The following is a 21,826-nucleotide window of genomic DNA, read 5'->3' on the forward strand; positions in this document are numbered from 1 at the left end:
GTCGTAAAATATTCTAACAAATTTTGAATCATTTTTGTACACAGTTTCCAGAGTTTTCACTAAGTTGATATTACCCCAAAAGTTAATCAATTTTCTGAAACAAAGATGCGATAAAAAGAAAGCAGATGTATGTACACCCACGCCCACCATCGGCATTCAATTCATTAACTGCATTTTAAAACTTATCATAAAAATCGAAACTTCTTGATTATAACAGATCTTATTTCAATTTGATTTTCTAGATTAACATACTATTTCAGAAGTTAAACATGGGCTGTTTGGGACCATATCTCGTAATTTTGAATAGTGATAAAAAAGGGATAAGGAATTTAAGTTGACACATGACTTACAAAATTTCCAAACTACTCTGATGCGAGGGTCTTTGACTAACGACAGCAGATTTATTTCGGGCTCGATCCTCAAGACAGAACTGAAACAGAATCATATTACGAAGCAGGCACTTCGAAGCAGATGCAATGATAGTCTTTACGCCATTGTAAAAATTATTTATAGTTCAATCTTCCCCATACGAATTTTTATCCTTAACTTTCTGAGATTTACAATATATTTTCTCTTTCCATAATGCTTAGCTTCTATCAAGTATACATATTTTAATACAAACAACTGAATTAAAAATCAAATTTTTTTTAAGTTTTACTTAAAATTTTTACTTAACTTCTTTCTATATTTTTGATTTTTTTTTATTTCAATTTAAGCCGAATAAAGAAAACTTGAAAATACAGTTTGTATTATTTAGTTTATAAATCAGAATCATTTATAAACCAGCGGGCGTGATCTCCCAAAAGCTTTCTTGCATACTCTCTAATTAAAGTGTTATCCTGAAAAACGCCTTGCATGGATGGCATTGGCGTCAATAGTTACGTAATATCAACCACTGGCGTGAATCTAGTAAATTTATTTAAATGTATCGCGGGATCCTTGGCAAATTTTTTTGGCGATTATTCCTTGACATACGGTGTGCGAAAAACTCCGCACTTCAATCTAGCCAGATCAAAAAATCGGCTTATGCTAAACAAGTACCTTCACACTTTTGATTCTCTCTTAATGACACGAGATGATTAATATTAATGACTTCCTTCATTGCGGTTTTTACTACGTTCTGATAGTTGGCCATGTTGTTTGTAGAAGAACTTTAAGGCAGATGATTACATTAAAAAGTCGATTTTTGGCAAAATTATCGAATATTCAATGTTCTTAATATTAGAATAGCCGTCTTTTAAAACTGTTTGATATGCGTTTCAATGTTTATTCTTTTTCTTTCACAGGAAAGATAAAAATTAATGACTTCCTTTCTTGCGATTTGAATGCGTTCTGAGAGATGGCTATCTTGTTTATAAGATTTTAAGATATTAAGCTACATTAAAAGGCCGATTTTAAACGAAAGTATCGAATATTCAATGCTGTTAATTTTAGAACAAATATCTTATAAAACCGTTTTATATTTGTTTTTATGTCCATTCTTTAGGAAGCTACGCTCATTTCTATATTTGCATAATTACGTTTTAGTGCTGTTTTACATCGTTAGATATTAATTTTTTAAATTCTACATTTTGATTTATATCTTCTAACAAATATCCCCACATTAAAATATAATGCATACTTTTTAATTCTTAATATTCTATTATGCAATAAGTTTTCAATTCATTCTGCAGTTTCTGAATAAGTAATCTGCTTATTCAAAAATATTCCACAGCAGTTTCAATACTTCATAAAGCAAGGTAAAAAAAAATTTTTTAATGCCATGCTGTTGATCAATCAAACTCCAATATTCAAAGACTGGACGGAAATAAAGTTTATTTTTTACTTCGGGTACTAGGTAATACATATTTTAATTTACTGCAAAATTTTAAATAAATTTTTAACTAGAAAGGTTTCGGCTTTATACATCTTTTTATCCAAATACATATTTCTTCCGAATTTTAAAACACTTTTGATCTTTGATATATATATTACTAGCTGCCTTTGGCGATCAGCCGGTTCGCCAATCTTAATGTTCGTTAAAATTTTAATAATTAAGTATTTTAAGCAATTCCTTCTTCAACAAAATATTTTAAAACTTCAAATTTTGATAGTCATATAATTCACTCATAATATTATAAAGGCCTTCAGTCATAACGTAATATGTATCTCTCTTTCCGTTAGCTCCCGTAGAAGTTATACTTTAAATTAGAGTGGAAATGATTAATCTGCAAATAATATAATTTTTTTTTTTTTACTGAAACAAAGTATTTTTTTGTAATATGATTACTGAAAATAGTCACTGAGCGTTTAAACTTTATGGGCACTAAAGAATATCTTTCTTAATTTATGCAATATTTCAAGAATTTGTCAACAATATTTTCTCAGATTCATCATGACCAGATCGATTCATTAACAATGTTTAATTTTAAATGCATCAAATACTAAGAAAATAAAACGAATTGTTTAAAATAATCCGTTGAAAACTGGTTAAAAAAAACTACTTAAAAAACGATGTACTTAAAACTATAAGCATATACAAAAAATATATAACTAAAATAAATACAATTTAATTACAAAGCATGCAACTAACCTTAAAATAATTTAAATCAAGTCCGCAATCAGTCACAACAATCAGAACACAATGCGCATGCGTGAATTTTCAACGCCAGTTACGTAATGCAAATGCGTGAATTTTTCTACGCCAGTTGGGGTAACGCTATGCAGATTAGACATTTTTAATTTCCTTTATTCTGTTTTATTTTAATTCAAAGGTACTTTAGAATGAATCTGAAAGATCGATTCATTAACAATGTTTAATTTTAAATGCCTCAAACATTAAGAAAATAAACAAAATCGTTTGAAATATTCGGACGAAAAATCTTAAGCCTAGCCTTTTTAGCGTGGGAAAAAAACTGAAGCCTAACTCATTTGGCGGTGGGAAAAATGAAGAGGTTTTTTTAGTGGGAAAGTTAGTTTTTAATTAATAATTAAAATCCTAATTAAAAATTCAAAAAAAGGGACCCCAGGTGCACATTCCCGACCTCCAAGGTATACATGTACCAAATTTGGTAGCTGTAGGTCAAACGGTCTGGCCTGTAGAGCACCAACACACACACACACACTGAGCTTTATATATATATATATAGTTTAATCACATACTTTAATGCAGTCATTTTATGTGATGTCATATCAAATGTAACTGCGCGTGTCATCTATCATTTATATCCATACTGTCCCACGCTGCACTAAAATATTCTGTTTTCTTTCCTCCCGCATTGGATTTCAAATTTAAATTGACATGGTGTATTTAACAATTATCTCATGAGCATGAATTGACTCCATTGATTTTAAAACGTTTGCAACAAAAATCTGTAGGCCTCTTATAATTTTATAAATCCAACATAAAGACAGAAGTTGAAATACTTATTTCAGACTGAAAGCAGGGAATAAACGTTTTCTTGCAGTAAAAGGTTGAATGACTTTATGCGCTGTAAACACGAATTTCTTTTTTTAACATCTTTCTTTTTCCAAGAACGTTATAATAAGCACATTATTTATCCCCCTTAACCAAAGGAAATATCTTAAAAATCAACCAAGTTAGCACATTTTCCTCAGTCACCGAATTCAAATAAATAAGTAAGCAGAATGTTAGCTACTTTTCTTGCTGTTACTGAAAATGTTACTTTGCAATTGTATTACTATGCAACTCTTCAGCACTTTTTTTTTGTTTGTTTATTCAAATAGCCTGATGAAATAGCTATCAATTCATCTAAAGTGATTTTCTGAGTTTCAACCAGGAACACTTTGCATATTGCGGGGAGAAAGAGGGAAGAGGGCATGTCCGGACATTAAGTTGAAAATTCGGACTTACCTAACTAATACAGGATTCAGATGACATAAAATCAATAAGCATAATAAAATCAATATAATTTCAATATATTCAAGATAATTAAAGATATAAAATAGACACCATTCATTAAAATAAGATAGTATATTCTATGCATAATAAAATTTGGGAGGAGTTCTTCAAAATTTATTTTTTATTAAATCAATTTTTTTGTAAAAATTTTTTGCTGTTTATTTATCAGAAGGAAAAAATTTTAACTAAGGGCATTTTATTTAAAATTAAGAGGAAATAAAAGAATTTTTTAAAAATGTGGGATTGTCCCAGCTAATTTGTGACGTGACCACTTGAACTATGAACTTGATGCGAACATTAACCCTTCTATAATGCTTACAAAGACGGCTCATTTCAAATCACAAAGTGACCAATTACTTCAATAACTTATATAAATAGTACCTGACGTTTTCGGTTATCTCATCCTAGACTCCTCCTATAAATCGGAATTTAAAATCACAACAAAATATTTTTTTTAGAAAATTTTAATAATTAATGTTTTTTAATCATTTTAATCATCTGAAATTAACCTTTGAAAGTTGGGAGTATTTATTTATTTTTGCTTACTACTTGCATGTCAAAAAAGAATAATAAAGGGGAAAGTCTTGAAAAAAATTTCACTACTTTGACATTTTCCAAAAGTGACCCACAATACAAAATCCCTGACACACATTTTTTAGAAATAAATATATATAGTTCAACGTCTAAGTAAGGGAGGTATGGGGCAAAAACATGTAAGCAAGAACCGACTATATTCGTGAAGTTAGAATTTGCAATTTAGAAATGCCCTTTTTAAATTTAATTCGAAAAAAATTAATTTCTGACTAAGAGAAAAAGCTTCAAATAAGATTTACTTATCTACTCACAGTCCTTAACAAAGCTGGTCTGACCTTCACTTTCAGAACTTTCTATTATAATATTTCTATTTCCTTAATTAATTTTTATAATAAATTTTCTTCCGGGAAATAACAGTATTTATTTATTTATTAGAAGTAGGTACATGAAATAGATGCACTTCACGAAAAGCAAATTACCAGTTATATAAGCAAATGGATAATTTCTTTTCGGTCGTTTTCGTAAGTAATTTTGTTGTTTCATGAATATGAAAATTGACCCGAAGGTTGCATATTAATAACGAAACTTGCCTAATCTGCATCGGACGAGGAAATAGGAATTATTAAGTTTGAATCTATTTTTGAAACTACAGAAGAGATATTGGTGGACGGACCTTATATTTCCAAACAGCTAGTTAGATGGCAGTTAAAAGTGTGTTTTTTTTTTTTTTTTCATTTTATTTTTGCAGATTTAAAATGGTGTAAAAATTATTTTTGTCAGATAATATTTTCTGGAGATATTGCGTGGAAAATGGAAGCTTTCTTACTTTTCAATTAACTTTAGGACTTTGAAAAGTTGGCAAGTTATTGACAGTAATTTTTTTCCCCTCTCTTTTAAAGAGACATATTTCAAATTTCATCAAGACACAACAAAAATTGCAAATTTGCATAAAACACATATAGCATATATAAATTTGCTTACATATTCATTCAGAATATCAGTTTTATAGTCAAATCCTATTATATTTTTCTGGCAAATTTACTGCATTCAAAATATTATTTGTGGTTGAAATCTGTACTTTGACTATAGATTACATTTCGCTTATATAGTTTGAATCTCAATATCACTGGTTATCATTCTAGAATTTATTATTAGAATTTGGATGCGCTGCTTTACTTTAGAACTTCTGGCAGCTATTGTTCAGCTGCTTTTTCAATGGGAAAAAGTTCCGAGATCTGTGTCATGCAGAAAGGAACAAAAAGAAATGTTTCTATAATTTGAAACACTAAGCAAGGAAAACTTAATATTTAAATACAAAGATTTCCAAATTGTATGTAGGGAGCCAGTTTTCAGTAGGCCAGAAAAGATCTTGAACGTATACAGATGTAGGTTTAAACTATTCATCACATCTCGCATTAAGAATAATTTTTATAAAATTATATTTAATAGCAAATGTTTTATTTCCTACAAAACATTTCATTTGGGGGACCATAAAATCTCGTTCGGAAAGAGCATGAAACTATTTGCCAATGAATTTAATACGCAGAGACTGAAATGGGACGTTATAGATTGGTTTCTAAAATATGTGAATCCTAATATTTATAAGTTTGTGAACCCCTGCTTTAGATACTTTCTGTCATAAATTTAAACCATTTAAAAAAGCAAGCTCACAGGCTAAACTATTTTTGCTCATCCATATTAAAAAGTTTTGAAAGATAAAAGCATCGTGAAAGTCCCAGAGATTCCAACAATATTTTGCGTTTCCCCATTTAACTCCACGGTTTTACCATCATTATACAAGAAAGAGCAAATGATTTAGACACTTCGAACATTTTTTTTAATAATAATTCGTACAGTAAATTAAACTATTTTCATAAAAATTTATTCTTTTTAATATTCACTGCTATTTATAATTATTATTAGTTTCAATTTTGTGTGGAATGAACAGGCTTTCAGTATAATCGTATACTAGGCTTAATCGACTAAAACATTTTTTTTATGCCTTCCTTTTATGCCTTACAAATGGGTACCATTCTTTTTCTCACTAAATACTATTAATTATAAGAATGAAGTGAAGAGTTTCGACAGACGATTTTCCATTACATATATATACATACATATATAATTTCATTAGCTGATCGATCATAAAAAAGCCATACAAATGCCACAATGAACTTTTCACAGAAAAGTGACAAGTGAGATTTCACTTCAAATCTTCCAAGGCCTCGACGCAATTGTGGTTTCTCTTCCTGGTGTCCAAATATAAAACATATTTGCTGGAGTTCAATTTATAGTATTTATTTTACACTGCAATGAAGATGAAATTGACTACGAGCGCAGATGACAGAAACAGGAAAGAAGTTGGCAGATACAGAGCAGGGAAGGGAGTGACAAGGCAAAGGAAAGATGGACAAAATACAGGAAGTGAAATAGTTGTGAATGAATAGTCTCATAACAATGGAATTGAGCTCTTTTCAACTTTAACTAGGTTGCGTGGATTTTGCAACTTCAACTAGGTTGTAGGGATTTTGTAGATTTGGATGGAAGGAAAGTCAGATACGAGTCCAATGCACAAAACGCTTTCTGATGATGAATAATTCGATATAAAACAATTCCAGTAGAACAGTTTTTTTACTTATTTAAAATTTCATTTTTTAATAGCTTATTTCATAAAAAAATTCATGAAATCATTTCATCAATCTTTGCCAAGAGCAACCAATACCAGGCTTGACTCAAACCTACTTCACATGCATTCATATCCAGCAAGTTCAAAAAAATATTTGGATTTAAATTTTAATCATGAAAACAGATTTAAATTAAATTATGGGAAAAATCCATTTTAGTTTAGTTTAATTTCATTAACGACCCATTTGGAAATTATAAGTTATTATAAGGCAGGTCCCATAATTTTAAACAATGGTCTGATTATGAAAGCAAAACGTTATATTGCGTTTCACACCACACCAGATGTAGAAAGTTTAAATGTACCAAACCTCACATATATTCGATCCTTTGTAGAATCAAGTTTCGAACCCTCTAGTCTGAAAATTGAGACTTTGCAACCAGATCACAGTTTACCTCTAAACTACCCTTTTTTTTTTTTTTTTTTTTTTCCCCAAAAACCAGACCATACGGTGTGCATCAGAACATTATATATTCTTCATTGAGTTTTCTTACTTACTAAAAACTACGCATTCTAAATATTTAAACTTTTATACTTTTTGCTGGAAAAGAAAACCAATCGTTTCTAGACTAATTAACGATGTGGCAAAATTTGGCAGTCTATATTATCTAGATAGAACGATTTTGCCCCTCATCATCAAACCATTGTTCAAAATTATGAGGCCTCCACAGAATAATCATAGAGTAATTTTCAACTGAATAAATAGTACATTTTTCTAACGGGGAAAAAAAAAAATGCATGACAGGGAATTAAGCAGAAAGCAGACTTGGATTACTGCATTTTGTTCATAAATTTTCTAATATACACTGAACTTCATTGTTTACTTTTATTGCAATTTTTATAAATTAATATATTTTTACTCCGAAATAAAATTATTCTAAAAAGATGAAAATAACAAGTTATTTTTAAAAATCGTTTCGAAGCAAAATGAATAATTATCATTTTGGAACAAAACATACTTAATATTAACTATGGAATTAGAGGAGGAACAACAATTCATTCTGATTACCTTTTGTTATTATAATTTTTTTCAAAATATTTTGCTGTTGTTTAACACCATTAAAATCTATCAGTTAATCTGAAAAACATTTCCATGTACCTGATGCGGCTGAATGATCATAGAGGAAAAAATAAATCGATCTACCAATTAAAAAACATGCCAGTAATGATCAAAATTAAGAAAAAAAATAAGGATATAATCAGAATCTTTTTAGATAAAAATATTCAACGGAAAAATCCAATCCCTCAGAAAAAGACAAAAAAACAAATTTTAATGAAAGTGACCTTCGGAGTAAGATTACTCAAGCATAGTATAGAGACTATGTTTGACTGAACAGAGGAAACTTTATTGAAAGAAATCTATATTAAGTCGGTCTCTAAAACCAGATTTTTAAAGCACACAGGATAGTAAGTACCGTGGTAATCAATGAATAGAAACAAATACGAAAATAAACAATAAATGAATAATTTAATGACGAATGAAAAATGGCGTTACGTGGCTAAAACTTAAAGGATGCAGGCCAAGTGTAGAACGTGACTTGGTAAAGAGGAAATTCGATTTTTTTTTTTAACCGATACAAAATTATTTTTAATTAAACCGAAGTTTTTAAAATAAATTTATCGTATTTTAAAGACCAATCATTTCTACATCTGTGTTATAAATACGTAATAATTTTCAAACATATTTTAAAAGGTAATATTAAAGAAATATTTATTCTACTTGCTCTTTACTTTTATAATCTCTGAAATGGTTCCAGTCATTATAATTTCATTTTTATTAGTGTAATTGAAAGAATATGAATATATTTTATTTAATTTGTAACATCATCAATAAATTTTTTAAAAATACTCTGTATGCATCCAGTATTTATTAAGTTCAAATCTTCCCCACTCGCGAAACCGTATTGTACAAAGAAAAAGGAAAAAAGAAAAAAAAAAAAAACTTCGAACCCTTTTTACACAAGATGGAAATTTAAGAGATGAAACTTCAACAAATAATAATTTTTTTAAAAAAAAGATCAATAAAAAGTTATATCAGAAATTTCAATTAATCTTTTTCTGATCGATCCTAAGCGAGATCACGACCAACAGTGTAAAAGAATATAAATCAAATTAATAAAATAAACATGATTTAATATTATTAATACTTTTTTTCTAATTAAAAAAAGCGATATCGACAATACATAACACAGTACGATCCAATACAAATAAAATATGATGATTTTTAATTATTGCAAAAGCAACCTACTCCAAACATTTCTCAAACATTCAGTTAATATCAGAATATTAAAATATCTTGTAAAAGAATTCTTATATAAATTATATACTCTAATAAACATACCCCCCCCCCGACCAAAATTGCTTCTTTTTTTTCCATACTTTATTTCAACTCACTCAGAAAGAACTTACTCTGAATAACACTGGCGTCAGAACATTTGTGGTTGAGATTTAACTTAATATGGTATAGAAATTAAAAGGATTTTCAGAAGAAACTGGCTCATTTTGTGCTTTGCTTGAAGGAAAACCTCTAGCTGTCAGTCTGATGCAGCAAGCTATTAACTGTTACAAAGGGTTCTTACTCTTAACAAAAAGGACAAAATTCAAGAATTTTTTCGAGACTTTTTAAAGTAAATTCAACGACCTTAGAATTAGGTATTTTAAATATTAAAATCTCTTCCTATAATAATGTGAATAAATAAATACACAAATAAGCTCATTGAAATAAGGCAACTTTAATGATGATTACAACTATGGCTGTTTAAAAATATTCTATTGGGGGAATCATAGACATCAAGTAATATATAAAAAATTTCATTGAAATTAGACACAACTAATATTTTGTGGAAACCAGCTGGTTGCCAAAGGTGACCTGTAATTAATAAAGAATGTATAGCTCTGAAATTTCATAAGACGAATTAAAACAATAAAACATGCTAACAGAAAAGCAATCAGTTATGATAAAACATTTTGCTACAATTTAGATCATTTCTAACTTTAAGGCTTAGCAGAAATGAATATCCCAAATATAGCATTTCAGCTAACCATTAATCAAAACTGCTTGAATTTCTATATGTTAATAACAATAAGTGATTTGATAAATAACATTTCATTTCAAAGCAATAAATTTTTATTTTATGCCAGAGGATGAGTTCTTGGCTGTAACATGTATAAGACTAATATGTATAAAACGCTGATGTTCAAATATAAACCCATGACCTTATGTCCTCAAACTGATGACCTTCAAATCCTGCAGTAGACTGTTACTATACTATTATTACTTTACAACTATCTTAGCTTCATATCTATCTAATCATAATACAATCTTGCCACCAAAAAAAGTAGTCTTCCTATAGGAATCTACCTTAAAGTGTTTAGAAACTAACAGCTGATTCTGATAAATTTCTGAATAGTAATTTCAGAAAAAATAGTCAAAAAAATTCTGAATATTTTTTTATAAATTGTTAATTTGTACCCACAAATCAACAGAGGAATCTGTATTGTGTATAATCTACAGAAAAACTGCATTTAACAACAGAAGTCATCTTTACTTATGAAAATTGGAAGTTTTTAGTGCAATCTGTAATGTAAAATGGATTTTTTAAAAATCAAATAAAAAATGTATACAAAAAAATTTTTTTTGATCAAATTTTAATTTAGAATAGTTCTTATTCATCTAGGCTACAGGAAAATAATTTATTAGCTCCTTGTGTCTATTACACATGGCTCAGAAAGAGAAAGTTCTCAATGCAATAGAGATGCACAGTATGGCATGAATTAATGGAGGCTCTTTATTGATTAATCAAGAAGAAGCCTCATAGCAGTGCTTCTGCACAATGATAGTAAATTTACTTCAATGCCATTAAGGCGTTCTGTGTATCTGAATAAATATCATAAGAATTTAGCCTCGATTCTCACAAATGGGAATGTAGAGATAATACATGAATAATATTCAGTGATCAAAAAATAGTTCCATTGCTTCTTGGAAAACAATTAGAATACACCAAGCACTCTTGCTTCTTCTCTGAATGAGACATTAGGATAAGAAAAATCCCTCAATCAAAAGACACATTAAATTTTGGAAATAAAAATACCGTATAGGAAAGTTTGGTTGATTCCAGTAAAATCCTCTTGCCTCTACTTCATTTCAAGCTTGGTTTGATGAAATAATTTGTTAAGGTCTTATCAAAGAAGATGTTTGAAATACTTCGGTAACAAGTTTCCAAAAATGAAGTAGGCTAAAATAAAGAAGGGTATTTTTGTTAGTCCGGTTATTTGAAAACAAGTGTAAAAGAGGCTTGTAGACTTTTTAAAGGAATTTGTCAAAAAATTACTCAAAAACTTTAAGGATCTGAATCTTAAACTATCACAGAAAACATGTTAAAGATATTCAAAGATTTGTTTTGTTTGACGAGTTTCAGAATGTATTTCTTAAATTCACATTCGACACTTTTTCTGAAAGTTTTGGTGCTGTTAATGAAGAGCAGGGGAAAGCATTTCGCCAAGATATCAAAGAGATGGAGAATGTATATACTAATATAAATTAAACATCTACTATTGAATGCTGCACAGATAAAACTTGCATATTGCCTGCCTACAAAAGACAGCATCTGGAGAAAAAATAAAAGTTCACACAAAGCCCTACAGTTGCCACTTTATAATAACAATAATGGAAATATATCCTCTCTTTTTAATATAATTCATGAAATCATATTCAATAATTTGAAAAATAGTAAATTTGTAAATAAAACCTTTAAAATATATAATTATATATATTAATTAATTTTCACCAGAATATGTAAAATAGTTTTGCTCCTAAATAAATAATAAAAAATATATATAATAATAAATAAAATAATTTTGAGAAAGGCAAGGCAAGTATATATTTTGCATTAGGTTGTTTACTAAATTTCTTTTATGTAGAGAGGGAAACTTTATAGAAGGAATAATTTCTTATATCTAACAAAATATTGATACTATTTTAAGATCTTGTTATTCATATAAGATCTTGTTATTCATATAAGATCTTGTTATTCATATAAATGTGATTATTTCTCTTCAAAGTAAATTTTTCATTAACATATCGTAATCTAGACATCTGACAAGTTTACATTAAGCATTTTAGCCCATATTTAACCTTGAAAGTACACTTTATGAATTACATAATAGGGAATAATGAATGATTCAATTGAGAGAAGAATGTAATTGTTATAATCTTCATTATAATCTATAATATATATAGGTAAAAATATTTTAGCAATTGTGTGGCCGAATAAAAATTTTTGAAATTTTAAAACTTTGATTTATTTCACCACAGTAGGCATATTATGAAACAAGGTATAAATGGTAAGAAATACAGTCTACAATGCAAGCGTCACATGAGCAGAAGAGAGCAAACGTTTTCCCTTCAGTTGTATTACTATGAGATTTTGATAGGGATTTCTAAGACACATGTAGTCTTAGGAAAAGGAAATTTAGGTATCTTTAAAAGAGTAGCGCAAACTTTAAGGATTTTTATCCCTTCACTTGGAACATGAGAAAAATGCTGAAGTGTGCAATTTTATAAAATGCGTGGGGAATTAAAAAGTGGAATTGGATCAGGAAATAAAAGAACATTTTAGAATGAAATTTATACAGGCTGATTTGAAATCAAAATTAATTAAGATTAAAATTATATTTTAAAATATCATTACATATATGTAAATTTTTGTTTAAACCTTGTAGAATTCCATTCTGGCAGATTCCTGAAAACTTAGAAGAATTAACAAGAAGGACTATTAAAATGTAGCTATACTCTTCTAAAGGGAAAGAAATAAGGATAAAACATTTTAATGTATTTCTGCTATCATAATTGTAAAACGTATTTCACAAAAGTTCTTTTGTTTTTGAATATTTTTGTTTCCTCACATTCGGAAGTCACTAGAATTTTAAGTTGGAAACACAACAGTACTTCATTCAACCTTTCTAATTTTAATTTTTCTTATAATATTATCAAAATAAAGTAAACAAATTTTAAGTTAAAATAATATTTACATACTTACCGTAAATCTCGGCCAAGAGTCTTATATATTAAAAACATATACTTCCATCCGCCAATGCAAACGTAAACCAGAAATGCAATAAAGAAAGAAGTAAGAAAGGGAAAATAATTTCCAATCCATAAAATAATTAAAACTCCCCAAAATATAATAAAACGTATCATGTTCTCCGTCTTGTATAACGCACCATTCTCATAAATTTCAAATGCAAGTCTCTTTGCAATTCTGCTTGGAGTGTAACGAAACTCCATTCTAAATAATTGTTAAGGCTTTTTGTTTCAGAAATACTATACTAAGCACTGTGCATCACAAAGACAAAATTCAGAAGAACAATACGACTGCGCTAAACTTCTGCAACTTGTTTATGAATGAATTCTAATCTACGCATCATTATATCATAGCAGTCCGAAATCACTATAAAACAACAACAAACAAAAGCGGTTTTCTTAAATGAACACTCATTTCAATACGTAATAATATATATTAATCGATTAATCTTCAATATTATTAATTTGTATATTCCCTCTATTTATAGAGTATTTTTTATATTATATTTGAAATATTATTTAGTAAAATATTTCAAACTCTGTAAATTAATTGTGAATTTTCAAATATTTTGACTTTTAAAACTTGTATTTTCAATTCTTTTTGTACACAATCGGAAGTGGCAACAAGAGAAAATGTTTAAAACCGGAAGTGAGTGACCGGAGTTGGTTTTGATACTGATCTCCGATTGATTGCGAGAATCAAGTTTTCAAGAGTTATTTCTTTTTGTATTCTGTTTGTTCCTTATTTTCATTATTATAGAAAATGGAAGCGTTCTACAGCTTACCATTTGCAGTGCTTGAAATACCATGTTTGAAATTAAAAAGACCATCTTGGTTCCATAAACCAAGCGCTATGTTTGTTTATTCCTTGGTATTAGTGTCATATTTCTTGGTTTGTGGTGGTGAGTATTATTCGCTAACTTCTTATGGTTATTAATTTATATACAAATTTTTGTGGTTAGTTTTCCAAGTTTAATGTGAAGATAATTTTTCCGTATTATAGTTATATTATTCTTTACCATTACTTTTTCGTAATAACACGTCACTTAAAAAGTACTACATTGACCAATAAATTATAAATCGAAATATAATTATTAAAAAATTTAATATTTTTATAAACAAAAATAGCTTATAATTTTGATTTGGTCGTTTAAATTCTGGAAATAACTCGTTTTAAAAAATAAAAAAGTAGCCCTTTAGAATGAATTCTCAGGTTAGAATTGAATAATAATTTTAATATCTTGTTAATCTTAATCTTGTATACTATCTTGTACAATCTTAATATTTACTTTGATTATAAAAACTTTTTAAATATTTATTTCATTACTAATTATTATTATGAGTTATTTTGATCTGAAATTGTACTAAATCTAATGAATATATATATTTAGTGTTAATATTAAAGTAATAACCAACTAATGATTGTCATAATTAATATCCCCTTTAGTTGTAATGATTTCTTACTATTTGAAATAAATTTTAGTGATTTTTTTTTCTTTCTTCTTTTTTCAATATTTCGGTATTGAAACAAATTTCTTTTAATATTTCGGTATTGAAACAAACTACTGATTAAAGTATAAAGTATTCATATACCTTTATCGTCTTTTTTTTTTTTTCTTTTCCCTCATAAAGCTTTAATATAGGGCCACTCTATTGATGATAGTTGTCTGAGTGAGAAAAAAGATTGCTATTACAGAATATTGCCAATGGGCTTCTGTACCAAAACTATCCTTCCCTCTGCCTCCATTTGTTTTCAGGATAATGTAATTTTATTGTTGTTGCTCATTCTCATTTTTTAATTGTTATAAACATAAGTGCAATGATAGTTTTCTAACCAGGCAGTTGCTTAGGGATACAGGCTAGTTGATTAAAAAGTTGTTATTAGCATACATGAATAAATAAATCTGTATAAAATGCAAAATTTGTGAATTAGAAAGTGGTAAAAATTTACTGTATGGTCACCCTTGGCGACTTTTTCAAAAGTCGCCAAAATGGCGATTTTTTGTATAAACGAGATTTAAAGAAAACAGCGTAGTGAAAATGTTGCCTGCGGAAAAAAATGAAATGGCAGCCAAATCGCTGAAATCGTTAATAATGAACAATAAACATGTATAACTAGTTTGCATAAACGAGAAACAAATCGCTGAAATCGTTAATAATGTACAATAAACATACCTCTCTCCTATTATCCGCTATCGCTCGACTCCTCACTACCTTCCACCTCACTCCGCCTTTACTTTGATGACGATGTTCCGTCTTCCGGCTCCTTGTCGGCTCTTTGAGGAGGGTAAATGCAGATGATGGAGTCGACAAAGGCCATGAACTTGTTACACATGTGCTTGTTTTTTTTTGCGCCACACATACTCGGCTAGATAGTAATCGAGCTGTGTTTTTGCTTTGCTAGCTGGTATAGCACGTTTTACTGCCCCCCACGTTCCTTCAATGGTATTAGTGTGGGCACCTGTATCCGGGTCCTTGAAATTCACACTATGGTTCACCTTCAGATGCACAAAGCCTTCATTAGAAAGGCAATCGTAGCTCTTCTAGCAGTCTGAAATTATTATCGAACCCGGAAGAATATACTCATTTATAACACTTAATAAAGAATCAGTCGTCCTATCATCCACAACTTTCATAAAACATTTGCCCGTCTCGCGCTCAGCTCCCCCAAACACCCATTTACCTTCCACACGTTTTCCCTGATTAAATTTACGTTTTCCAAATTTACTTTCATCTATCTCAACAGTCACGCCGCTTCCACCCACTTTCATACTACTTTCAATCATCTCTACCACACAAACCTCACGACAATAAGAACGATAGTCACACACAGTCTTAGAAGAACATTTACTTTCTTTCATATTAAATTTTCATCAACCTTACTCTGAGTCACCCACAAATATACCTGAACTAAAATCTCATTCAATGTCATTCTACTCAATTCAAAAAAGAACCCTTTCTCACACTCCTTTTGACGTCATGCATTTGTCCTTTCACCTTTGATTTACACCTCCATTCAAAACCATCACTTATATCATGCCTTTCAACCAATTTCATGTCCTTGCCACACTTACAACACTCATATTTATTCGCAACGTCTCCTTACCTTTATCTAGTCCATACAAATATCTTAAATTAACATTCTCATCATACCACATAACATCATTCTCACCAAACATTCTCGCACTTACCTCAGACATTCCCCATGCAGCAGCCATCACAAAAAAATCCAAATAAAAGAACGCGGGAGCTGAAGATTGAAAAAGCACACGCGCAACGTGGTCAAACGAAAATTAAATAATGGCGTCTACATTCAGTTGACCAATAAGGTTAATGCAATTACCCTATTATAATTAGTTGTCGGTCGGATGGGGGTTGCCATATAGAAAGATTTATCGCCAATCTAAAAAAATCGCGCCAAGGGTGACCGTACAGTAAATCTGATCCTAGAAAGTTATTCTTAAAGATAATTGGTCTGGTTCTCATCAGTTTCATTATATTTAACTAGCTATTATAGAGTTTATATACATCAAACTTTTTCTATGTCCAAATATGGATGTAGTTTGTTTCACAAGTTATAAGAAATAAATAAAAACATATATACTCTTACAAATTATTAAACTAAAGAATTAACCTAAAATAAATCAGTCACATGTTGACTTAGCTAAAGTAAACTAAAATGTAAAACGTAATTAGTCAATTTTAAAATAAAAGATTTTCTATGTATATTGCCTTGGTCTGAAAAAAATACCGCAGAATAAATAGTTTCACAATATAAATTTATGCATATTATAATGAAAAAAAGTTATGTAATAATAATGAAGAGTTATAATGTTCCATTTTCAAGTAATATAAAACCTACATTTTGATAGATCGTCAAATTTTGAACTGTGGCCAAGTGATAGACAACTACCATATAAACTAAATTATCCTTTAATTATATTAAAATCTCAGATTTTTATTGAATTATTTTCATTTGTAAATTGATTCTTAAGAAAATTTAGAGCTTACGTGTAAATTCTGTAGAATTTATAGACATATGTTGGGAGTTTGTAGAATGATCATTTGCAGATAAAATTTTTGGCAGTTATTAAGAATTCTAAGGTGTTCATGGAAAATTTTGGAAGTTTTTATGCCTCTCTTTTAATTGACAATTTAAAATCTATAAATACTTCTGTTTTATCCTAACAGAATTCTGTGCCATTAATAAAATTTAATATTAATCACTTGCCATTGGTAATTTTTAGCATTAATCACACTCGGTTAGTGAATTTGATGATTAACCTCATGCCATTAAAGAACATTAGATAGAAAAGTGCCTATTAGCATGGATTTTTTTTTTTTTTTTTTTTTTTTTGTAGTTAATTACCAATACGCAGTTAATTCGCAAATACTGAAAAATAAAATAAGCAGGTAATTTGAAAACCATTTCCGATCACAGGAGCTCAAAAGAATTCATGTAATATTTTTTGCTAACAGATTTTGGGTACTTGTGTATTAATTTCATGCCCTTGGCAAAATTTGTCCTCGCCTCGTATCATTATCAAACATAAATTTTATTATGTCTAGTTTAAGATGCACGATTTAATTATGTGTAACATTGCATATTTTTTAATTATTTAGCAACTGTAATAAATGACACCTTCGGTGACTAATCATATTTGTGATAAACATGTTTTTTTTTTTTACCTTATAATTGCTGGCATTAGAAATTTTGCATGAATTTTATATTTGATGAGGATAATGCATTTCTTATTTTATGATGCTAAAAACTACTCACCCTTTGGATTAGAATTGGGTAAAATTAGACGCATGTATTTTGACTTAATTAACTGCATTCTCATTGACTGAAATTAACAGACAGAACTATGCATTACTGCAACAACTAACAATTATTAACAATGACCAACTCATGTTCTGACATCAAACTCTTTGGTAATATAGGACAGACATCTTATATTGCAATCAGATTGTGTAAATATTTAATATGTTAGAATTGAGGTATTCTGTTCATAAACTTAGTGCTGATACATTTTATACAATGTCATGATTTTAATTTAATGAGTTAGTATCATCTAGCAAGCTAATGTTGTTCTATACATTCTCACTACTACTGATAAGAATAGTGCACTGTGCAAGTCATGAAATCTAGTAAATTTCAAAAACTATTGGACATACATGGGACACTAAATAATGTATAGGATGCTAAAAAATATTCATTGGTAAAGTACATTATTTTAGGAAATGAAAAAATATATTACAATAAAGTTATAATACAAATGTTATATTACTAATTCGACCTTTTCTGTTATATTATTAACTTAACCTAAATTTAACTTAGATTTTGTTAATTTTTTTAAAAAATAGTTTAGTCTCCCTACTCACAATTCTTGAATAACTATAACCTTTATAGTTTGCAGAAAAAATTTATTTGAAAGCTTTATTTTATGATGAGCCTATAGAAATATTCTATTCCATATTCTAATTATCTATTCTATATATTCTAAAATATCCATTTATTGCAGTAATTTTATTTCTGTTTTCAGACAATGACAAATATATTTTTATTATAAATAACTATTAAAAAATTTTGTTTGATTATAAATATTTCATCTCCAACATTGAAATAATTTATTAGAACTTAATTATGAAGCCATGATTCAATAATTTAAAAGATATATTTTCAGTTTTATATTTTTCTGTAAGCTTTCATTCTAGCAATTTCCAGTAATACATTTTTAATTTATATTTATTTATAATATTTCATTTAGGTGTTATATATGATGTCATTGTTGAACCTCCAAGCATTGGGTCGACGGTAGATGAATATGGTCATTCTCGTCCAGTAAGTCTGAGAAATCATTTTGCTTTTAATTTAATCTTTTATTTTTATATATCGTATATATTAAAACTTGTATTGCCTTAAGGGGACAGTGGACTTTGAATGAATAAGAAAAAAACACAAATATGAAATTATCTTTTAACACTTCATCTCTAAAATATATAATATTAAACTAAAATAGCATTATAAAATGTATTGTTAAATAAAATGAATAGTTCATGGGTTCAAAGATATAACTATGTTTTTAATGACTTTTCCTACAAAACAATGCTCCTTCTAAATTTAAAATGTCTAACATTTTCCACATATCTTAAATTTTAAGAAAAATTGCATAAAATTCACAAAAAAGATTCAGTAAGAAGAAAAAAAAAATCCTGTTAATTAGGAAAAAAACTTGGTATATGTATAAGTCAGTAGTTTGCTAAAATGTCTTATAGAATCTTTCTATTAATAAATGTATTTAACCAGTTAAGTGCATTTGACGAGTATGCACATCAATCTAAATCTTCATTTTGGTTCAGGTGATTAGTAATTTTTTATCTAATAACAAAATCATATTAGCTTTATTATGATTTTTTGCAAAATTTAGTATGCAACCCTTTTTATTGCATTCTCTATTTATATGTGTCATTGCTTGACTTTAAAAGGGTAAATTCTGCTGTTAACTGGTTAATTTAATATACAGAAAGAATTTTTTTCCCCCTTCTTTTTCTTCTTTCTACATTTAAAATCTATGTTCTTCAGAAAATAAGAATAAAAACTTTCAAATGGATGTTTTTTAAATTTCTTACTTATAAATCATTTTCATTTCAGTGAGAATATGTAAATTGAATCAAAAACTATTTTATTGAAAAAAAAATATCTTGAAGTTAATAGAAATATTATGTAATTAACAAAAAGGATTGAGTATAAAATTCTGGTCTTAGATACATATATATTTTGTTATGAATTTGTAAAATTGTATCATTGCACTGTTAGTCTCATAGTAAGGAAAATATATTTATAGGTATTTTAATGGATGTCAGGGCAAAGGTTCTTGAAAATATAAAAATTTAGTCAATTTCTCTATTAGGAGCAAAAGTACGGAATCCTTCTAGAAATTTAAATATCCTATCACAGAAAGTATATAAATGGAAGATCCAATAGTTGATAAGGGAATTTTTTTCTTTAGAATATTTATCTCAAAGTAAGGTTTTTAGTTGTTTTATGCTGAGCGCTTAGTGGTGCACTGCTATTTAATTAGTGATTTGCTGGTTTGCATGTGTTTTAGTGATTTTCAAAGTGCTTTCTTTGTTGGCTTCAACTGTGTTATGCATCTTTTGTGGAATAAAACATTATTATGCTCTGGCAAGCTGTTTGTGAAATAATTGCTGTACATTCATCAATCAGATTTTTCATAGCAGTATGTTTAAAATGTTGTTCCACTTGAAATTAACATTATATTTTGTATAAAAAAAATATTAATACTTTCCAGAATTTATTTTGTTTTTTACCTTATTCTGGTTTCTTTTTAGGTTGCTTTTATGCCTTATCGGGTTAATGGACAATACATCATGGAAGGATTAGCTTCTAGTTTTTTGTTTACTCTTGGAGGCCTTGGTTTTGTTATTTTGGATCATACGCATAATCCTAATACACCAAAACTGAACAGAATTCTTCTCATTTGTGTTGGGTTCCTTTGCATTTTAGTTTCATTTTTTACTTGTTGGGTATTCATGCGAATGAAATTGCCGTAAGTATGAATTAGTCTACTTCAATTAAATTTTTTTAATATAAGACACTTTGCTTCATGATGCCTTTTAACAATACAAAGTAAAATTGCAAAATGTTTTTTGTACATATTCATGTCTTCATTAAATTTAAATCTTCGCATCTGAAGAATTTTTCAACTTGGAATTTTAAAAAACCATTATTATAAATTACTGTAGAATTAAGCATTAATTATTTTTAAAAAGTCAGTTTTGTTGCTGGATGGGTAGTTTTCTAATTATAAAATGGAAAACATTTATTTATTGCCATCTGTTATGGCAGCAATAAAAAAAAAATCAATAAATGAAAAAATACCTTTAATGTAATATATCTTCAACCACATTTGGGGGGGGGGGATATTGAAATTTGTTTAGAAACATTTTTAGTTTCAATACCTAGCATAGAATAAGTTATGTATATCAATAGTTAATAATTTAATTTCATGCAAGCACCAATGTCGTAAACATATATATTATTCCCCATTTATATACTTGAAAGTTTCAAAATAAATAAAAGTATTTTGCCTTGCATAAAATTTTACAAAGATTTTTGTTTTTTTGTAAAATGTATTACTTATGAACTCGTAATATTGATTCTTATGTATGGAAATTTCTAGATAATTTGTAAATACACTTGAAAGCAATTTGGCTAGTTTTTTAAAAAATGTTGATTTTAATTTTTTTTTCAGGGGTTATCTACAATAAGAACTGAAAAGCAGCTGATATTTCTACTTATAATTTTTGTCTTTTTTAATAAAAATTATCTAAAACTGGTCATTTTGAGTTTCTTTAATATACATGTATGCATACACCATCCAATCCATATAAAAATTCCAATGACATTTATTTTTATGTTAAAAAAAAGCATTCTTCCTTTGGGAAATCTGACTTTGTTCTTTTCTTTTATTTACATGAAAGTGAATAGGATTTCTGATACTGAATATCTACCATGCATCGTTTTTGTGCATGCAACTTATGAAAGCTGCAAAATAAATGAGAATCTTTCCTATTCGCATAAAATCGTGAATGAATTTCA

The 21,826-nt window shown here is 28.4% G+C and overlaps 2 protein-coding genes across 2 annotated transcripts in view; one reads left to right on the forward strand and one right to left on the reverse strand.

Annotated features, from left to right (window-relative positions):
- Positions 1–13,577, reverse strand: part of LOC129982445 (long-chain fatty acid transport protein 1-like) — a 96,458-nt gene extending 82,881 nt beyond the window's left edge. The window contains exon 1 of the mRNA XM_056093068.1: positions 13,157–13,577. Within this exon, the coding sequence (XP_055949043.1) occupies positions 13,157–13,404 (248 nt within the window). The 5' untranslated portion in view covers positions 13,405–13,577. The remainder of the gene's footprint in view (positions 1–13,156) is intronic.
- LOC129983579 (oligosaccharyltransferase complex subunit ostc-A-like) overlaps positions 1–21,567 on the forward strand; it is a 28,852-nt gene extending 7,285 nt beyond the window's left edge. The window contains exons 2-5 of the mRNA XM_056093141.1: positions 13,961–14,102; positions 18,972–19,045; positions 20,557–20,774; positions 21,480–21,567. Of these exons, the coding sequence (XP_055949116.1) occupies positions 13,961–14,102; positions 18,972–19,045; positions 20,557–20,774; positions 21,480–21,495 (450 nt within the window). The 3' untranslated portion in view covers positions 21,496–21,567. The remainder of the gene's footprint in view (positions 1–13,960; positions 14,103–18,971; positions 19,046–20,556; positions 20,775–21,479) is intronic.
- Positions 21,568–21,826: the final 259 nt, after the last annotated feature.

This window comes from Argiope bruennichi, chromosome 1 (genome assembly GCF_947563725.1).
Source record: "Argiope bruennichi chromosome 1, qqArgBrue1.1, whole genome shotgun sequence".
In the NCBI taxonomy this organism is placed as follows: domain Eukaryota; kingdom Metazoa; phylum Arthropoda; class Arachnida; order Araneae; family Araneidae; genus Argiope; species Argiope bruennichi.